At 37.7% G+C, this 21703-nt stretch overlaps 1 protein-coding gene across 2 annotated transcripts in view; it reads left to right on the top strand.

Annotated features, from left to right (window-relative positions):
* The window catches only part of Rgmb (repulsive guidance molecule BMP co-receptor b), a 42071-nt gene extending 21140 nt beyond the window's left edge, over positions 1–20931 (top strand). For both annotated transcript variants that reach the window (XM_074077037.1, XM_020171065.2), the window contains one exon: positions 2359–20931. In XM_074077037.1, the coding sequence (XP_073933138.1) occupies positions 2359–3027 (669 nt within the window). In that variant the 3' untranslated portion in view covers positions 3028–20931. The remainder of the gene's footprint in view (positions 1–2358) is intronic.
* The last annotated feature ends 772 nt before the right edge of the window (positions 20932–21703 follow it).

The following is a 21703-nucleotide window of genomic DNA, read 5'->3' as shown; positions in this document are numbered from 1 at the left end:
TCAACTTGTTGACTCAACAGATAATTCTATACAGGTGCTCCATGTGAGAATTACCTCACACACATGACAAATACCACCATAATGTTCATAGAGAAAATCACTCCTAGTAAATGGGAAGGACACAAAACTCTGTGAGGAAGACTAGGATATTTTTAAAGTATAGAGTCTAGCGAAGCAATCATGCTTTTGTGTGATCTAGATACGTGGAATTCTTGTTAGCCTCACAGGCATAGCGGAGGATGAAAATGTTAGAGGTGTTTGAAATGACTCCTGCGTTCCTGACCTGGAATTGATGTGCTTAATGAAAAAAACAGGTTTGGTTAGACATATGGAACTATTCCATTTATCTTAATATTGACCCTTGCTTGCCTTTTCAGAAATTTGTTTCCAATTGGATATCTCTGCTTTGTTGTCCCAACAGAAGCAATTGCTCTTTACTTTTCCAAACAAGAACAACAAGTACTAGTTCTTACAACTAATGCCAAGGTGGTTTAAACTTGAGGTTTGTAAGGCTAGAAAGACAAACTACTTTCTTATAGAAGAGTTTGTTCGGCCTTTGAGTGTGTTATAGTTGCAAATGGGGAAAGTCTATTACTAATTCTTATTTTAGCCATCTATATTGTTAACTTTCAACATATTCAGATGCAGCATTTACTTGATTTAATCTTTTCACATCCAGTGGATCCCAGAGTGCCTTAAAAAAAAAGAAAGAAAAGCACTTGTCCAACTGACTTTAGAGCCACTAAATCTATTTTATAGTCCCATTAGATATCTAGCTCAAAGCCCCCATTCACTGTGGAAGGTCCTATGGTTGAATGCACAGCAAGTTTCCTGAAATGATCTCTGATACACCTCCTTTGAGTTAAGAGGGTGTTGAAATGTGAGAAGGATGGTAGTGAAATCAGATTGTGGCTCAGGGTAATTAGGAGGGAAAACCCAGCGTTTTCATAGCACATTGTCTGGGTTTTAGTTGCAGCTGCAAACTGCAGATATGGATTTAACCACTGTAGTGCAGCTGGTTCAGATCTGGCTTTATAACTGGCTGAAGTAAAATGAAGTGGCTGGAAAATTCCAGTCAAGTAACACCACTGGGATTAAATAGTGTGAGCAAATGCTGGCTGAATTGGGGAAAACTTCAGACATAAACTTGAGGATGGTGGAGAGGACTTGGGGGGCATTTTCTGGCCTTTTAAACAAGGGTCTATTGTTCTGATTAGTTCTTAGCAGGAGCTGAAAGTTCCCTCCATCTAGATAACACACAGAGTGTTTTGCTTGTCTGTCTTCCTTCTTGATGGAGGTTACCTGATTTTTTTAAGAAGGAAGAAGGAAATAAGCTGTTGCCTCAGTTACTAACAACACACATCTCAAAAATGTAGTCCCTTTGTCTTTGGAACAGTTTTCCCATCTTGTGTGACACAGAGCCTATCTCTTCCTTGTTACCTTCCTTCTAGCACCAACTGTATGTTGGTAGGCAAAGGTATGTAAAGGTACAGTTGTTTTTTTTATTTTTTAAATGATTGTTCTAGTTAAAGGATTCCTTAGGGAGACTTTTATATTATCCATAGGTTTTTTTTTCCCCCCTCTCCCTGAATTCTGCACTTCATTTGGAAAATTGAGAAAAAAACCCAAGGAGTTGAAGGACCCTAATGTTGTTTGAGAAGAACATTTGCTATAACTAGGTTTGGAATATTTGGTCTCTGCCAGTGCTTAGGGACTGTATTTGCCAAATTGTTTCCCGGTCACAGGAATTAGTCAGTGATGTGAAACATTTGTTTAAGGGACTTACAGAAATCTTTCCTGAGGCACATGATTGGTAGCTGTTGCTGGCTGCCCCCACCCCCACCTCTGATTCTGTTGGTATTTATACTAAGTTTGTAGAATGAGTCATAGGACATGGTGATAGTCCAATGAAGAATCTTTATAGAAAGCAATGTTTTGGCAGATATATTGTTAATTAAGCCCCTTCAAGTTCTGTATAACTTATAAAGGAACCTTTTTTTCCCATTCACAGCTAGGCCACTCCTCATCCATTCTGGGAAGAAGACAAATAGAAATTGTCAAAAATTGCCTGTTTCCCAATAGCAATACTGTCCTCTTATCTTAGGAAAGTAAACAGGGCTTTTGTTTTGTTTTGTTTTTTGATTGATACTCATTCCCTGGATATATGTTATATTTTAATTCTAAATACATGGGACAGTTTAATTTTTACCATTCATTCATGAGGCAAGAGTTTTTGAGTTGAATTTGGAGAATGTCTGCAGTTATTCCACTCCAAGTTGGAAGAGCACTCTTGTAGTGGAGGGGAGGTCTGTTCTTCCTTCCCATCCTGTTAAACTCTGTGCGTGTTCTTTTCCTCAGATCACAATCATCTTCAAAGCTCACCATGAGTGTACAGATCAGAAAGTATACCAAGCTGTGACAGATGACCTGCCAGCTGCCTTTGTGGATGGCACCACCAGTGGTGGGGACGGTGATGCCAAGAGCTTACATATCGTGGAGAGGGAAAGTGGCCGCTATGTGGAGATGCATGCCCGTTACTTAGGCACCACCGTGTTTGTGCGACAGCTGGGTCGCTACCTCACCCTCGCCATTCGAATGCCTGAAGACTTGGCTATGTCCTACGAGGAAAGCCAGGACCTGCAGTTGTGTGTGAATGGCTGCCCCCTGAGTGAACGCATTGATGATGGGCAGGGCCAGGTGTCTGCCATCCTGGGGCACAGCCTGCCTCACACCTCCTTGGCACAGGCCTGGTCTGGTTACACACTGGAGACAGCCAACACTCAATGCCATGAGAAGATGCCAGTGAAGGACATCTATTTCCAGTCCTGTGTCTTTGACTTGCTCACCACTGGTGATGCCAACTTTACCACCGCAGCCCACAGTGCCTTGGAGGACGTAGAGGCGCTGCACCCAAGGAAGGAACGCTGGCACATCTTTCCCAGCAGCAGCAATGGGACTCCCCATGGAGGCAGCCATTTGCCTGTCATTCTAGGACTCACATGCTTGATCCTTACTGTGTTTTTGTAGGGGTTGTCCTTTTTGTTTTGTTTTGTTTTGTTTTGTCTATAACAAAATTTTAAAATATATATTGTCATAATATATTGAGTGAAAGAGTATATATGTATATACCATGTATATGACAGGATGTTTGTCCTGGGACACTACCAGATTGTACATACTGTGTTTGGCTGTTTTCACATATGTTGGATGTAGTGTTCTTTGATTGTATCAATTTTGTTTTGCAGTTTTGTGAAATGTTTTATAATGTCCCTGCCCAGGGACCTGTTAGAAAGCACTTTATTTTTTATATATTAAATATTTATGTGTGTACCTGGTTAGTATGCATAGTACATATACACAGATACCATACGCAGCGTTCCCTTTGAAGGTGACCAGTTGTTTGTAGCTATTCTAGCTATTCCCTTCTGCCCTTCCCATTTCTACTGATTTTACCACAGTGTGCAGTTGTCAATGGCCACTGCCACTTTCCTCTGAAGTATGTCCTTACCCCTGGTGCCCTCACTCGATTAGAGAGGACAGTTAATTCCTTCCTTACAAGTGCTTTTGACTCTCTTAAACATTGATCTTAATATAAGCTGTCTTTCTAACAGCTGTCACTTTTTTGGAATGTGGGGAGAGTACTACTACAATTCTTACTACTCTTGATTATATCTTTGTTTTCTTTGAACCCATGCAGTATATCCTGTTGACCCATCTGAAACTAATGTTTTTGTAGGGTCTAGTGATGGCAGTTTCATGGATAAATACCAGGCTTCTTGCTAGACCTCAGTAGCTCTCAGACTTTTGCCTGTCCTGTGTCCCTGTTTAACTAGTTTTTCTCTTTTAATCTATTCTTCATTAAATCATGAAATCATGAATTTAGAAATAATCATGCCTGCTCTTTTACTCTATAATGTGTGAAGGCCCATCTTCTTAGCTTTCTCTTCTTTGGCTATTTGAGCCCCAAACGCCATTCTCTGCCCACCCCTGTAAGACCTCCTCATCTTCACCTTATGACTCCACAGACTAGGCTGTGTTAGTGTTTCTCTGATATGGAAGCCCGGATCCCATTACAAAGTCTTCTATTCTTCCTTGATCTTCATCACAGTCCTTAGCTTGTCTATATGCATATGACATGGAGTGGGGCCTTAAGGACAGAAAATCTTCCTTAGCCTGACTTAGTATGCACTTAACTATGGGTGCTTGTTAGTCCTGACATTGCCTTTGAACCTTAGGCTCCCTAAGTATTCTTTTATTTTTTTTTCTAGATCTATCCCTCTAACACCTGTAGTTGAATATTAGTCAGTTGCTCATGTCACTTAGTAAAAACCCCTATAAAATAAAGTAATCACTCCTTGATTTTCCAACCCATTGCTGGCACCCCTTGCAAAAGGCAGCAACAGTAGTAAGTTAATTTCAGAATGGGTAGGTTTATATTGTTAAATCTAAATGTGTTTGGTTCCAAGAATTGATAGAATTTGTACATTAAAAATTCAAGTTTGATTTAAGATGAAATAATAATTTAGTTTATTTGGCCAGGTGATATCTTTTGCCTTGGCCTATTGACCAGTGGCACTGGCAGATGCCCAGGCTGGCAACAAGGAGGATGTAATTTTATGAAGTTCTGTGTCTTAGTATACTGATACACATTCACAGGGTGAAATTGTGAGTTCCTGTAGAGGTAATAAATCTCTCTGCCTTCTAGGGTATGAGAGAATAATCCAAAGCAACTTGAAGGAAATAGTGATGGCACCCAGCTTCCTACTTTCTGCAGTTCTATTCCAGAGAGTTGGGACCTAACTCTTTAAATGATCTTTCTTTAAAATCCTTTTAAGAAAACTGGACTAGGACTAGGACTGACCTACCATGAGCTCTGAACCATGGTTGCTTTTGCTCACCTATGGAGCCACGTGCCAAGTTCAAAAGGTATTGTTAGCTAGTAACTTTTGTAATTGAGTATAACAAGGGAGGAAAACTATTGAGGATATTAACCACTATCTTTGTGCAAACTGCATAAAAAATAAAAGCAATAGTAGAAATTTCTACAGTGTCTGGGTTTAAAGCATATATAATTGAGATAACCTTTGTTCTTTTCATGGTAAACAAAACAACCACCTCTACTAATAGTTGGGAAGAGAAATTTGGGTTGTTTTGCCATATCATTTATCTGAAAGGGATACTTAAATAGCACCCTGCCTCCATCGCTAGGTTTATTAACAGTCTATTGACTTACTCTCCCTTTATCATCATTGTCCGCAGAAGACCATTATAAACCCTGCAGATAGCTTTTAGAAATAAAATTATTTCTCTAGATAAAGGCCAGGTTATTTTCTTTAGGGTTTCTAGAGAAAATGCTGTTTACACGTGCTTCATGAAGTCCTTAACCAGAAGAGTTTCAGATCATACCAATGCCTGGATAGCCTGTAGCTGTTCACAGGTCTCCTGGGAGAGCTTAAAACTTGGGGGAAACACTGGTTTTCACAGATGCTCCACATGGCTATCTTTAAAAGACTCAAAAATTTTTTTCTCTTTGTTATGCTTGGAAAAAACCCACAGTGTGTCGAGTCTTTGCAAAGAGTCTTAGATGTGGTTCATAGGTATATGAATAAGTATCTGTGTAAAAAACAGTGAGTGTGTAGTGTGTAAATACTTTAAATTATTATGCTAGAAAAATAAAGTTACATACCATACTGTGGAATGTTTGTTCTGTGATTATAGTGACACCTGCTGGAATAACTGAGAAACAGCTGCAGAAGGGAGAGTCCCCAACATTTACTGAGTTGTACTGCTTGCCTGCTAGCTCACTTTACTACTACTGTAGTTTTTTCCTTTATAAATGTTAGGCTGTTACAAATAAACCAGTATCTGTGAGACTGATCCACTGGTATTGTCCCAAAGGTCTGTCTTTAGTAATACTTTCCTCCAAAGATACTCTGATTTCTTTTTAAGGCAGCGTGTTCTACAACAACACTCTTGGTGGGAGAATATTTCAGATATTCTGTCCTTGAAAAGTTTTTGTGTAAATTCTTACCTCTTTGATGTTCTAAAAAAGAGACATCACAATATCATAAGTTTGTTTTTGTTAAAGAAACATCCCAAAGGGTAGAAAAGTTTGAAAGAAACTCGAAGGCTCAGGAAAGCACTGTTGCTGTTATTCTGTAGAATACTAAATGGAACAAAATTCTGAATGGGGGAAATATATACATAGTTCTTAAATTGTGTGTAGCAGTTCAGAGAAAATAAAAGGAAAAAGCCAGCTGATACACAAAATAGGAGATAATAACATTCACTGAGTACATGTCATGTATGTTCGCACTTAATGAACACAATCTGTGTTAACAGTGAAGTCTGTGCTTAGAAGTCAAACAGTTCTTTAATGTACACCATGCACAGACCTCCAGCTTCCCAGGGACTGAAACCTAAAGAGATTTTCATTTTCTTAATCAGCAAATGATGACACAAAAGCTAAGAATCCCATTAGTTACCTGATGTATTTCATCTTCCTTAATGTCATATGCACTGGCAGTGTCAGTCAGGATAACAGTCTTAGATTACTGTTGTCTTTTCTGAGCAAAGATACCTTGCTACAGATTGCCCCCTCCCACGTCCCATAAACGTGTGGGAACCAAGGAACATCTCCCTCACAGAATTTTATGAAGGCACTCAAAAGAAAGCAGTTCACAATTCTTTATTATTTCTTGTTTCTAATTCTATCCCCTTATGTCTTCCAAAGGGATAAGTCTGTTCATACTATTATTTAGATGATGTTTTCCTTTGAATTTACTTTTCTCATCCCCCCTCCATCATTGGTAAGGACATGTTTGACACTGTGAACTAAATAATACAATTATACTGGCCTTTGTACCCAAAAAATGTGATGCCATGGTTTAAAGTGATGTCCTTGTGTCTCATCTCTCTTGTGAACAGCATGCAGATTTACAGACACTGGGGAATTGAGGGCCAGGACGACACACTAATTACACTAAGTAAACAGAACCAGAGTCTGTGCTCTTGGCCTCATTAGAATGATGCTCACACCAATTAAGCAAATCATTTTTCTCAAGTAGAATGTATTAAAGTAGGTCCATCAAACTCCCGCAAGAAGAAAGCAACAGAGTAACATTTTCGAATTGATAGTTCTTCATGAGTAATATTTCTATGATCCATTTTTTATTTGAATAATGAAAATTCTAACTCCAAAATTTTAAAATGGTAAGCATTCTGCTACCAGATTGAATATACAAGTATAATTGTACCTGTTATTAATAAACATTTTTTAAAAATAGGTTATATCAATCAATAGTGTAAAAACACTGCCAAGGGAAAGTGGTGCTATTTGGCAGTCCAGAGGGCCTGCAAAGCCTAACAGGAAACAGTAAGTAGGATCCACTGAAAGGGGAGAATGAGAGGAACAATAAATTTACTTTCTAGTGTGCTTTCCCTTGCGCTTCTAAATAGCAATGCCATTAATGCACTGGTGGTTGACAGCGCCATGAGGACTGGGGGGAGTTATTGATTGGATTGCTCTTAAGTGCAAAGGAAGGGTTCTGGGGGTCTCCTCATGAATATTCATTTTCCTTCCTGGGGAGGAAAAGGAAAAAGAATACTGAAATAGGTTGGAATACAACAAAGTATAAGATCTTTAGCCCCCTGTCAGACTGGAAATGTAGGCGATACTTGGAGTTCAGAGGAAAGAGGTGAAAGTTTATCTGGGAAGCTGGAAGAGTAGCAACAGACAGGAGAACTCACAAATCAAAATGACAAATATGGAACGCATCTGGTAACATTCTAAGTTACAGAGCTGTTTTTCAGGGTTTGTCTGCATATTCTACATGAGAGGAGGCAGCCTGCCATCGTGGACAAGATTACAGGTTTTGGAATCACACAGCTTTGAGTTTAAATCCTCAGATATGGCAAGCCTTGCTCCAACTTCTGTTTCCTCATCTTTATGGTGAGAATCCCAGGACATCACACCTCAAACATTCATTATGAGGAGTAAATTTGTTACTTTACCTAAATTTCTTAGCATAATGCCAAATACAGACCATACAGTACTTACAAATGTACCCAAAATAGTTTTTATGTTCACCGTGGGGAACTGTGAAGCCCCTGAGCTATTCCTGAAAATAAATTTATATTTATGCCTTGTGAACATTCAAGAGTTTAGGGCTAAGCCAAAGTTCTACAGAGAGTTTAGAAACATCCATGAAGGAGATGAACGTTCTGTGGTATCTTCCAGGAGAGCACCTAAGAAAAAATCCAAAGCAGTGTATAGATGTGCCTCTCTCCCCTGCTCACTGCAGTCACCCCAGGAATATCAGCATAAATTCCATAAGGCTCCTATTAAGAAAATAACCCAGGTGAAACAACAATTTGCCCTGGACAGAATTTAAGGGATTATGATTGGCCCCAGGATAGAATTCTGAGGGAAAGCTGCTACAAATTAAATTGCTAGAGATTACTGACAATGTATTTATACACCTTGGCAAATGAGGGTCCCAGTGGGGAAACATCTAATTCGGATTAAAACATTCTGAAATGTTTCCACAGATTATGCTGCATACAAAACGTGTAGAAACAGGGCATCAGGTGTAGAAACAGGGCATCAGTGTTCATGTCTGAACCATAACATGAATAAATGAGGCCAGCGATAGCATCCTTATCCAGACTGCTTGAATTAAAAAATAAAGAAGAGACCCCCTACAGGAGGCTGACAGATTTAGATTGATCCCACCAAGCAAAGTTCTTCCTTTTTATTTTAAGATTTTTTTCAAGTGCTGAAGGAGAGGAATTGTGAGAAATTACACACATGTATTCAATAAAAAAGACATGAGAAAAAGCTAGTGAAAAGATGTTTAAAAGACTACCATAAGCCTGCTTTATTCCAGATTTATTACACATGGTTTTGACTAAGCATGGTCAAAAAAAATAATAAATTATTTAAAAATCAAAAGAAATTTCGAAAACGAAAAATTTTAAGTCCTGTGTGCACATTACACAGCTCAGTTGATGTGGAACGCTCTCAGTCAGTTCCACAGTCTCCTCAGCTGTGTTTATTTAAATCCTTGCGTGAACTGCTGAGTGTTTCCCTGCCCTTAATTTTGTGAAAATACACCTCCTAAAAAGCAAATGGTGCCCCGAAAGCATGGCAAAAGTTACGATAATCCTTCCAAGCCAAAAAGGGCATGCAATGTGCTTGATTTAAGTGATAAAGTGAAAATTTGAACTTGTTGAAAGGTGGCATGTCTTTAGTGGAAGTTGGGTGGCACTAAGAATCAAGCATTCACAGTATTCAAGATAATGAGCATGAAATAAGATCTTGTTTTTGGTGAGCAGTATTAATATGTGCATTAATTAATGCAAAAATTAATTAATTTTTGTGACAATAACATGACCTATTCCATGCAATTTCAAATTATGGATGTTCAGACCTATTGTACAGAACAGTACATATATGTACAGTATAGGTAAATTTGAGTAATATTAGAGCACTGAACTCTACCCATCCTGAGTATTTGTAGCTTTTCCTCAGTTGCAGTCCCCTCAGAGCCATATACCTGAAGATACCAAGGCATATAATGAAATGGGAAAGCCAAAGTGGACAAAGTGATAGAAGGGTGAAGGAGAGATGATTGACAAGAGTTGTAGATACAATTAATAACACTGAATAGATGTGAAAATGCATGCAGTATGTGAAGTATTCATAAAGCAGAGCAGTGACATGGGGGAATCAGGTATCCTCTTTTTTATATATTTCCCTTTAAAATGTATTACATGTCTTTCAGGCAGTGGAGAGCATGATAATGGACCAAGATTTTTGTTTGTTTGTTACATCAGCAAATCCAATATAAATTATCTCTAGCAGGAAGGGCAAAAGGAGGAACCTATTGTAAGATTACAGAGGTATCTTATGGAACCCAAGGGCAAGAATACAGATAGCACACAAGGCTAGAAACCAAGCCTGGGGAGCTATTTGGGTCTCACCTCTGCCGCCTTCTCAACAAGCACTTTCTTCTCTCACTCTGCAGGCTGATTGCTTTGTCTCCTGGACACTCTTGGCAAGAACAAGGCCTTCTTACAAAGAATGCTTCCATCTACCTACAGAAAATTCAGTCCCAAGTGAGAGTTTCTCTGGCTCTGTTTAGGCCACATAAAACAATGTAACACAAAGGGCAGTAGGCATTTGCCTGGCTTCATCCAAAATATTTGAAACTCTTGTCATCCTATGATCTTACTTATCAAACACTTGTTACTGTAAAAATGAACTTCATCATCTTTTTCTGAATCAATGAGTTCAAACACTGAAGAATAGTTAGCCTGTTTTTATGTGGAAACATCTGTATACATACATATATATATATGTATAATGTTGATAAAACCTTATATAAATTTCAGGATTACTATTTACTTTGTAAGAATGTGCTGAAACTTGTCCATTCATCAGAACCACATTCTTTGGCAATCATGAGATAGGATTATGAATTTAACTTATAAAATAGAGCAGTTGAATTTCAGTGAGTAGGAAAATTGGACTGGCCATAGTGTGGAAGGGAGAGTCATTTATTAGGTACTTATAAATGTTTGTTACATTTAATAGGTACTCATACCTACGAAATCCAAACACTCAGTTGAAAGCTATACATTCAGTGTTGAACAGCCACATTTCCTTAACCTAGAGAAACTTCAAGAAGGAATATTATATTCAACTTTCAGTGCTCAATTTTGGAATTTTCTAAATGGGCTAATATAGTTTCATCTATCAAGTGTAATTCATCTTTATAATATCTAGCAATTATTTCAATGAAGTAGAGTACTTTCTCTCATGGCCTGTATTAGATGGGCTCAACTGGGTGGTTCTTCCTTGGGATCTCTAATATAGAAATCACCTGGAGTGGCAGGGAACTGAAGGCTCCATTGGGCTGGACATCCAAGATGACCAACTCAAAGGACTAGCAGAGCACTGAGAGGTCAGTTGGGGCCGTGAACTATACGGTTTTTCTTTGTGTCTTTGATTTGGGATTCTTGTAGCATGGTGACTCTGAAAGGGAGCATAACAAAAGGAAGCATAGAGCAGAAGCAGTTCTTAATAACTAGAGAAGATAATAAATCAAACACAGTTAAGGGCTATACCAAAAACTAGCACAGTATCACTTCCACTATGCTCTATTGGTTAAAGTACTCACAGGACTTACCCAAATTCAAGAGCATACAGAATAAATTCTACCTCTAGATAGGGAGAGAACTCAGACCACATTGCAGAAGGTAATGTGGGATTAAAGATATCTTAAGATACCTTTGAAAACACGATCTGACACAGAAAAGTTATTGTTTCAGGTAATGTTTCATTTCACATCATTTTAGCCTTGTACTAAAACTTTTAGATGCAGCAAATTACCATTTATCTAGCAAAGTGATCCTATCTACACTTTCCTATAGGAAAGAAGGACATACCTCAGTTGAAAAAGGAACTACCCCAGAATGGTAAAACAAGTTCAAGTCTAACTTGTACACAATTCATAGCCATTTACATAATATCATTAAATGTTTTGGGCTATACAAAAACATACACTTCAGAGCTGGGGATGTAGCTCAGTAGAAAGTGCTTGCCTACCACATGCAAGAACCTCAGTTCAATCCCCAGTGCTACTGGAAAAAAAAAGAAAAAAGTACTAGAAGCCAGAAATTTTGTCTTCCTGGAATTTACATCCTGTGTCAAAAGACAGAAAACATACAGGATTAGTCTCAGCGACAGTTCACATAGCTCAGTGAGTAGCTCCCCTCCAAAATGGCTCAAGAACAAATTGTGCAAAATATAGAACTAACTTTAAGAAGCCTATTCATTGAGAAATGCATTTAAGTATCCTTCTTTACCATCAATGAGGCAAGATCACCCTAATAGTCTCAACATTTTCCCCTACTATTCCAGAGAAAATGAACTATGAGTAATTTTTATAATGGCTAACATAAACTAACTTTGGGAAACTGTTAGCAACTCTTCATTTTTACGTATTTTCCCAATGCTTAAAATTTTCTCCCTTTCCATGTGTTTTGGTCTTTTAAAGGACAATTTAACCCCATCATGGTAACACATACTTCTAATCTGAGCATTCTGCAAGTTTGAGACTTGTTATGTAGACAACCTGAGACCCTGTCTCAAAAGGAAATACAACAAAAACAAACAACAAACAAGACAGTTGAGTTAAGTAGGTACTTTGAAAATCCCAGATAGTAAATAATATGATCTACTATAGCAGGAAGAGAGAAAAGGATATTAGAAGTTCTCAGTTGCAATTTTTCCTGACAAGAACTTGCCTTGTCTTTTGGTACAATGGAGAGAAGCACACCCTGCATCACACACTTCCTGTGAGCAGTTTCAATTCTCTTTTCTACCTCTCATCCCCAGTCCAAGCTTTGCTGCAATTTATCAGCATGGACAACACTGCTGGCTCCCAGGAGGCTGGTTCACTGCAGGACAGTTGAAATGAATTGTGAACACATAATAGGGTATGTGGGTCAATGAATTCTGGGAGTGGCTCAATGAAGAAAGTTACTACTTCCTTCTGAACTCAACTTAAGCAATTTATTTATCATTGCGATTATTATGTTTTTACAGGACCTTAAAGTAAATTGAACAAGCCAATGCACAGTGAAGGATCACACACTTTGAAGCCAATTCCCCCCCTAAAAAATTGATGCATTGGATGTTTGGAAATAACAGACACCAAAGTGACAGAAGGTGGAAAGAAATTTCAGAAACAAAGATGAATGGTTTGTTTTTTAGAAGACTAAATGGTCAGTGTTCTAAACTCTCCATTTGATTTATAAAGTTAACAAGCAGCATTGAGAAGCTCAGTGATAGCAAATGGTTATCTAATTAAAATGGAAAGCACATACTCCAACAGGTACAGAGTGTGGACTATAAAATTTAAACAGTCTTTTTTTTTTTTTTCAGTGCAGGGAATCTAACTGAGGTCCTCATGCATGCCAAGCAAATGTTGTACTATTCAGAAATAGTCCCAGCCCCTAAAAATACTCTCTAAATGTACTCTTTGTTAGTTATATGTTGGATAACACTTTTCTTTTTTTTCTTTTAATGGCCAATGCAAGTTTATTTTCTTTTATTCATTTATTCACATGTGCATACATTGTTTGGGTCATTTCTCCCCCCTGCCCCCATCTCCAATCCTCTCCGCCTCCCTCACTCAATTCCAAGCAGAACCTGTTCTGCCCTTATCTCTAATTTTGTTGAAGAGAAGACATAAGCATAATAAGAAAGACAAAGCATTTTTGCTAGTTGAGTTAACAATAGCTATACTGAAAGACTACTAGCATTGCTTTCATGTACAAATGTGTTACAACCCAAGTTGATTCATCTCTAACTGATCTTTACACTGGTTCCTGATCCCCTTCTCATGTTAACTTCTGTCGCTTTAAGGTTTCTGTATTAGCTCCTCTACAGTGGGGACATCAAACACTTTCATGTTTTGGGTTTCCTACCTGTCCCCATATATCCCATATGTGCTCTCCCCTTGTTATGTGACCCAAGTCCAACCACACTGCTGTATTTGCCTTAGATCTAAAGTCCGCATATGAGGGAGAACATACGATTTTTGGACTTCTGAGCCTGGCTAACCTCGCTCAGAATGATGTTCTCCAGTTCCATCCATCTACTTGCAAATGATAAGATTTCATTCTTCTTCATGGCTGAGTAAAATTCCATTGTGTATAAATACCACATTTTCTTGACCATTTGTCAGAAGTGGGGCATCTTGGTTATTTCCATAACTTGTCTATTGTGAATAGCACTGCAATAAACATGGGTGTGCAGGTACCTCAAGAGTAACCTGGGTCACATTCCTTTGGGTATATCCCCAGGAGAGGGATTGCCGGATCATATGGTAGATCTATGTTTAGATTTTTAAGAAGCCTCCAAATTTTTTTCCAGAGTGGTTGTTCTAGCTTGGATTCCCACCAGCAGTGTATGAGGGTTCCTTTTTCTCCACATCCTCGCCAACACTTCTTGTTAGTGGTGTTTTTGATGATGGCTATTCTAACGGATGAGATGGAATCTTAGTGTGGTTTTGATTTGCATTTCCTTTATGGCTAGAGATGGTGAGAATTTTTTTATGTGATTTTTGGCCATTTGAAATTCTTCTTTTGAGAAAGTTCTGTTCAGTTCAGTTGCCTATTTCTTTATTGGTTCATTGATTCTGGGAGAGTTTAGTTTCTTTAGTTACCTGTATATTCTGGTTATCAGTCCTTTGTCTGATGTATAACTGGCAAATATTTTCTCTCACTCTGTGGGTGGTCTCTTCAATTTAGAGACCATTTCTTTTGTTGTGCAGAAGCTTTTTAGTTTTATGAAGTCCCATTTGTCCATTCTTTCTCTTAGTTGCTGGGCTGCTGGGGTTCTATTGAGGAAGTCCTTGCCTATACCTATTACTTCCAGAGTGTTTCCTGCTCTATTCTGTACTAATGTCAGAATTTCAGGTCTGATATTAAGGTCCTTTATCCATTTTGAGTTGATACTAATACAGGGTGATAAACATGGATCTAGTTTCAGTTTCTTGCAAACAGATAACCACTTTTCCCAGCTACATTTGTTGAAGAGGCTTTTTCTCCGTCGTATATTTTTGGCACCTTTGTTAAAAATAAGGTGAGTATAGTTGTGTGGATTTATATCTGGGTCCTCTATTATGTTCCACTGGTATTCATGTCAGTTTTTGTGCCAGTACCATGCTGTTTTTATTACTATTGCTTTGTAATATAGTTTGAAGTCTGATATTGTGATACCTCCAACATTGCATTTTTGCTGAGTATTGCCTTGGCTATTCGTGGTCTCTTGTATTTCCAAATAAACTTTAGGGTAAATTTTTCAATCTCTGTGATGAAAGCCATTGGAATTTTGATGGGAATTGCATTAACATGTAGATTGCTTTTGGTAGTATAGCCATTTTTACTATGTTGATTCTACCAGTCCATGAGCACGGGAGATCTTTCCATCTTCTGTAGTCTTCCTTGATCTCTTTCTTCAGGTGTTTGTAGTTCTTCTTGTAGAGGTCATTCATATCCTTTGTTAAGTTTACTCCTAGGTATTTGATTTTTTTTTTTGAGGCTATTTTGAATGGAATTATTTCCATATATTCCTTCTCAGTTTGTTCATTGTTGGTGTATAGAAAAGCTAATGATTTTTGTAAGTTGATTTTGTATCCTGCCACCTTGCTGAAGCTGTTTATGGTATCTGGGAGTTTTTGGGTAGAGTTTTTTGGGTCTTTAAGGTATAGGATCACATTGTCTGCAAATAGGTATTTCGACAATTTCTTTACCTATTTGTATTCCTTTTATTTCTTCTTCTTGCCTAATTGGTCTGGCTAGGAATTCCAGTACTATGTTGAATAGGAGTGGGGATAGTGGGCACCCTTGTCTTGTTCTTGATTTTAGGGGAAATGATTTCAGTTTTTCACCATTAGGTATGTTGGCTGTAGGTTTGTCATATATAGCCTTTACAATGTTGAGGTACATTCCTTCTATTTCTAGTTTTCTTAGAGCTTCTATTACAATGTTGAGGTACATTCCTTCTATTCCTAGTTTTCTTAGAGCTTCTATTATGAAGTGGTGTTGGATCTTGTCAAAGGCTTTTTCTGCATCTATTGAGATGATCAAGTGATTTTTGTCTTTGCTTCTATTGATGTGCTGTATTACATTTATAGATTTGCGTATGTTGAACCACTCCTGCATCCCTGGGTTGAAGCCGACTTGGTCATGGTGGATGATCTTTCTGATGTGTTGTTGGATTCAGTTTGTCATTATTTTATTGAGGATTTTTGCATCGATGTTCATGAAGGAAATTGGCCTATAGCTCTCCTTTTTGGAGGTGTCTGTCTGATTTTGGGATGAATGTAATATTGGCTTTCTAAAATGAGTTAGGTAGTGTGCCTTCCCTTTCTGCTTCATGGAACAGTTTAAGAAGGGTTGGTATTAATTCTTCTTTAAACATCTGATAGAATTCAGCAGTGAATCCATCAGGTCCTGGACTTTTCTTTTTTGGGAGACTCTTTATTTCTGCTTCAATTTCATTTTGTATTATAGATCTATTCAAGTGATTAATATGTTCTTGGTTTAGTTTTGGATGGTCGTAAGTATCTAGAAATCTGTCCATTTCTTCAAGATTTTCAAATTTATTAAAATATAGGTACTCAAACTAGTTTGTCTCTGATGATTTTCTGGATTTCCGTGGTGTTTGTTGTTATCTCCCCTTTTGCATTTCTGATTTTACTGATTTGGGTTTTTTCTCTCCTCATTTTAGTCAGGTTTGCCAGGGGTGTGTCAATCTTTTTGTTTCACTGATTCTTTGTATTTTTTTTTTTATTTGTTTCTATTTCACTGATTTCAGCCCTTATTTTTATTTTTTCTCTCCTTCTGCTTATTTTGGGATTTGCTTTTCTTATTTTTCTAGGAATTTGAGATGTAGCATTAGGTCATTGATTTGAGATCTTTCTGACCTTTTAATATATGCACTCATGGCTATAAACTTTCCTCTTAGGACTGCCTTTGCTGTGTCCCATAGGTTCCAGCAGGTCATGTTTTCATTTTCATTAACTTCCAGGAAGCTTTTAATTTTGTCTTTTATTTCATCGATGTCCCATGGATCATTGAGCAATGTGTTGTTCAGCTTCTAATTGTTTGCATGTTTTTTACTGTTGTTCTTGTTGTTGATTTCTAGTTTTAATGCATTATGATCAGATAGAATGCATGGGATTATTTCTCTTTTCAAATATTTGCTGAGGCTTGCTTTGTGTCCTAAGATATGATCAATTTTGGTGAAGGTTCCATGAGCTGCTGAAAAGAATGTATATTGTGCAGAAGTTGAATGAAATATTCTGTAGACATTAGCTAGGTCCATTTGATCTATGGTGTGATTTAGTTCTAGAACTTCTTTATTGATTTTTTGTTTGGATGACCTATGTATTGGTGATAAGTGGGTATTAAAGTCTCCCACTACCACTGTGTTGGAGTATATATGTTTTTTGGTCCTTCAGAGTGATGAAATTGGGTGCATTGACATTGGGTGCATATAAGTTGATAATTGTTATTTCCTTTTGTTTTATTCCCTTTTATTAGTATGGAGTGTCCTTCTTTATCTCATTTGATCAATGTAAGTTTGAAGTCTACTTTGTCAGAGATAAATATTGTTACCCCTGCCTGTTTTTGAGAGCAATTGGCTTGATAAATTTTCTTCCAGCCTTTCACCCTAAGCCAGTGCTTGTTTCTGTTGATGAGATGGTCTTCTGTAGGGAGCAGATCGCTGGTTCTTCCTTTTTAATCCAGTTTGCCAAGCGGTGTCTTTTGATGGGGGAATTAAGTCTGTTAACTTTCAGTGTTAGTATTGGTAGGTATGTTGTGATTCCTGTCATTTAGTTGTCTTTGTTGTTTAAGGATTTGATTGTGTGCACCTGAATCAATGTTACTCTCTACTTTCTTGCCTTTTCTTCTAATGTGGTTTGGTACTGCCTGGCTTTTCATCATTTTGTTTGCTTTCACTTTCTGTGTGCAGAATCTGTTGAAGAATCTTCTGTAGTGGTGGCTTGGTGGTCATACATTGTTTTAGTTTTTGCTTATCATGGAAGAATTTTATTGCTCCATCTATTTTGAATGATAGTTTTGCTGGGTAGAGTATCCTACAGTTGAAGTTATTTTCATTCAGTGCCTGGAATACTTCACTGCATGCTCTTCTTGCTTTTAAGGTTTCTGTTGAGAAATCTGCTGTGATTTTGATGGATTTACCTTTGTATGTTATGTGTTTTTTCTCCCCTACAGCCTTCAGTATTCTTTCTCTAGTCTCTGTGCTTGTTGTTTTAATGATAATATGTTGTAGGGTGGTTCTATTTCAGTCAAGTCTGTTTGGTGTCCTGGAGGTTTCCTGTACCTGGATGGGCATAGCTTTCTCTATATTTGGGAAATTTTCTGTTATTATTTTGTTGAATATATTATTAATTCCTTTTTATTGCACCTCTTCTCCTTCTTCAATGGCCATGATTCTCAGGTTTGGTCTTTTGATGGAGTTGGTGAGTTCTTGCATATTCCTTTCACAGGATTTGAATTGTCTGATTAATAGTTCTTCAGTTTTTCTTTTAATTACCATTTCATCTTCAAGTTCTGAGATTCTGTCTTCTGCTTGTTCTAGTCTGCTGGAGTGGCCTTCCATTTTGTTTTGTATTTCTGTTTCATTCTTTTTTTCTGAGGTTTTCCATATCATGGGTCACTTCCTGTTTAATATTGTCAATTTTCATCCTTAATTCATTTGTCTCTCTGTTTATGGTGTTTTCTGTTTCACTTTGGTGTTTATTTAGGGCTATTATGAGTTCATTTAGTTGTTTTTGTGTTTTCTCATATTCTCTATTTTTGTTGTCTTGGAATTTCTTGAGTACCTCTTTTACATTTTGGTTGACCATATCTAATAACATCTCTACGTAATTCTCATTGATTACTTGCAGAATTTCTTCTTACAGGGTGTTCTCATGGACTCTGTTGGGTTCCTTGGTATAGTTTATCTTTGTTTTGTTGGAATCTGGATCTGGGTATCCATTTTCTTCATTTCCCTCTGAATCTTGTACTTATTTATTTTTTGTGGGGAGAAAGGTTTTCATCCCTTCTTCATCTTCCTTTCATTCCACTTGGTACTGTTTCTATCCCTGGTCTATGGTAATTTAGTATTAGCTAAGTTACAATAGTAAAACTAACAAAACAAAAAAGAAGGAGAAAAAAGAAAAAGAAAGAGAAAAAAATGGAGACCCAACAGGGAGAGATGGTGGACAATCAAACAGTAAACAAGACAAACAAACACTTAAAGAAAAAAAAAAAAATCCCAGTTTAGAAACAGTAGAATTTCAGTCTTAGTAGTTCTGGTGTTACTCCTTTAGCATCCAGTCCTGTTTGTATGCATCTCCTAGGCAGGTTGAGAGCTGGTGTCTGGTGGTGCTGGAGCCCTCCTGTGGTGGGTGGTGGCTGGTGTGCCGGCGGGCTGGCGGGCAGGCCGGTGGGCGTTAGCAGTATCAGGGTGGTAGCCCACCTGTTCTTTCAGTGTATCATAGAGGAGAAGACTTCCACAAGCTAGGGGTTCAGGGTGCTGAAGTTTCAGCTCTTCCTTGTGCTTTACCTCAGCCAAGTGTGCCTCCAGTGTCTCAGCAAGGTCCCTGATTCCTGGAGCTCATGCTGTCAGCATCTGTGTCCCAGTCACCATTTTGGATAATACTTTTCTGAAAGAAAAGTAAATCTCAAGGATTTTCATTTTTTTTTACAAATTATACACTCCTTATTCACTTGAAAATTTTATTTCACATCTTAGGCTTGCTGATTACACCAATGCCCTTAAAAAACTAAAATGACCTCTGTTATCCTCAGCCATTCCCATCTCCAGGCACTTCAAAATGCTTAGGGTAAACAATGAAATTACTGAATGAAATTGAAGCAACATGCCCAAATTTCAGAGAAGAAAGGAAGAAATGTTCTTTCACTCCACCTGTGGAATATGAAAATGATAAGAGTTTGGGTTGAGTGACACCAAACTCTTGCTGTCAGGGCAGGCAAGTGATGCTTCAGGTGGGGATCTAGGACATTGCAGCTCTGAGACTTAAGACCTCAACTCCCACCTTTGGATCTTGGATGACTCACTTCTACAGTCTGGTTTATCTGGTTCCTCCATACCCTTTACCTGGACTAGTCTATTATGTAAAACAGGGCAAATTTCCCATTTCCCAGCCGCACTTTTTTTTTTTTGGTGCTACTGGGTTTGGACTCAGGGCCATGCTAGCTAGGCAAATGCTATACCATTTGAGCCATGCCTCTATCCCTTTTTAATTTAGTTATTTTTCAGATAGGATCTTGCATTTTTCTCTGGGGCCAGCCTCAGACCACAGTCTTCCTACTTATGCCTCCCATGCAGCAAGGATTATAGGTGTGCACCACTATGCCCAGCCTTCTCAGCAGAACTTCACTCATCTCTCATGAGGTATTTAGCAAGAAAGCTCTCCCTTTGACATTAACTCAGCATAATATTATCTAATATGTAAATTAATATTACATTTTAACAAAGATCACTTATCTGGCAAGCTCAACTATCAGGACTTACAGAGTAATTCATGACACTCAAAGTATATGCCTTCCTAGCAAACATGAGGCCCTGAGTTCAAACCCCACTACCACCATAAAAAAAACCTCAGCTATCAGAGCACATCCAATAATAAATAGGAAGATGAAAAGTTATGTGAGTCATCAAAGAACTCTTATAGAATATTACTCACAGGATTGTCTCTCTTGGCTAGTACTCAAGACTTACTTACTTCTGAGCTCAAACCTCAATATTACAAGAAAAAAAATTATTTCCTTTTGTGTTAGGTACAATTCTTACATGTTTAATCAACCAACTTCCTGTTCTACCAGAAGAAAAGCAACAAACATGCAGAGAGAAGAAGCAGGAACACTGGCAAACAATGAAAAATAAATCTGACAATGGCTTTGTATGTAGGAGAAAAGAACTTGGAAACACACATCAGAATAAAAGACACATCATTCTAAAATTGGTGGGTGGAAGTAAACAGGCTTGTGAATCTCAACATCCCTTGAAGAATCAGTTTCATTATAGTGTAACGGATCATCATGAAAAGGTTAAAATATATTCTGAATTCAATAAAAATTGTTGCTTGATTCATTATGAGAAACTTAGTGGAAATAATAGATATAAGGATGTGGAATTCTTGTCTCTTTTTCATATTAGGAATAAGTGTATCTCTTGTACTAAAGTTGTGGACTCTTTGAATCATGGAACTGATTGTTGTTACTACTTTGCCTTTATCAAAAACCTCTGAACCCAAATGGGGATTCACCCCCTTATTGACATGAAAGAATAAAACAAGTGGAAATTATTTTGTGTGTTGTATTTTGTTAGCATATTTTTGTCTCACTTTCACTTATTTTGAATTGACGGCATTTTGTTATTTTACTTTTTAAAACTTGTTCCTGTATATAATTTATATCAGTTGACCTCTGTTCCAAGTACTTTACAGGTATTAATTCATGCAGTTCTCATAATTACCCCATGTGGTAAGGACTATCATTTCCATTTGTAGATAATTAAAAACTGAGGTGGTGAGATTAGTTGTAATATCTTGGTCTGCTTTCTGTTTCTATAACAAAACTCCTTAGACTGAGTAATTTATAAATAAAAGATGTCTATTTAGCTCACAATTCTAGAGGCTGGTAGTCCAAGATGGAGTGACTGACTGTATACTGTGAGTCTGCTTTATTCAAAGATTTATTACACATGGGTTTGATCAAGTGCAGTAAAAGATATTTTAAAAATCAAAACCAAAAATTTTTAATTGCCATGCGTGCATTATACAGCTCAGTTGTGATGATGCTCTAGTCAAGTCTTGTGTTACCATCAGTTGTATTTAAATCATTGTATGATCTGCTGAGTGTTTCCTGCCTTTAATATTGTGAGAATATTCCTCCCAAAAAGCAAATGGTTCCCAAAAGGGCAAGGTAAATGTAATGTGCTTAATTTAAGTGATAAAGTAAAAATTTGAGATTGTTGCGAGGTGGCATGTCTTTAGTGGAAGTTGGGTCACATTGGGAAAATGCAAGCATCCCCAGTTTAGTGCTGAGCTCCGCATCCTGAACATTTGTAGTTTTTCCTCAATGGTGG

The sequence above is a fragment of the Castor canadensis genome, chromosome 6 (assembly GCF_047511655.1).
Source record: "Castor canadensis chromosome 6, mCasCan1.hap1v2, whole genome shotgun sequence".
Taxonomy (NCBI): Eukaryota; Metazoa; Chordata; class Mammalia; order Rodentia; family Castoridae; genus Castor; species Castor canadensis.
The sequence above is the reverse complement of the archived record's forward strand: the minus strand, read 5'-3'. Positions and strand labels throughout refer to the sequence as shown.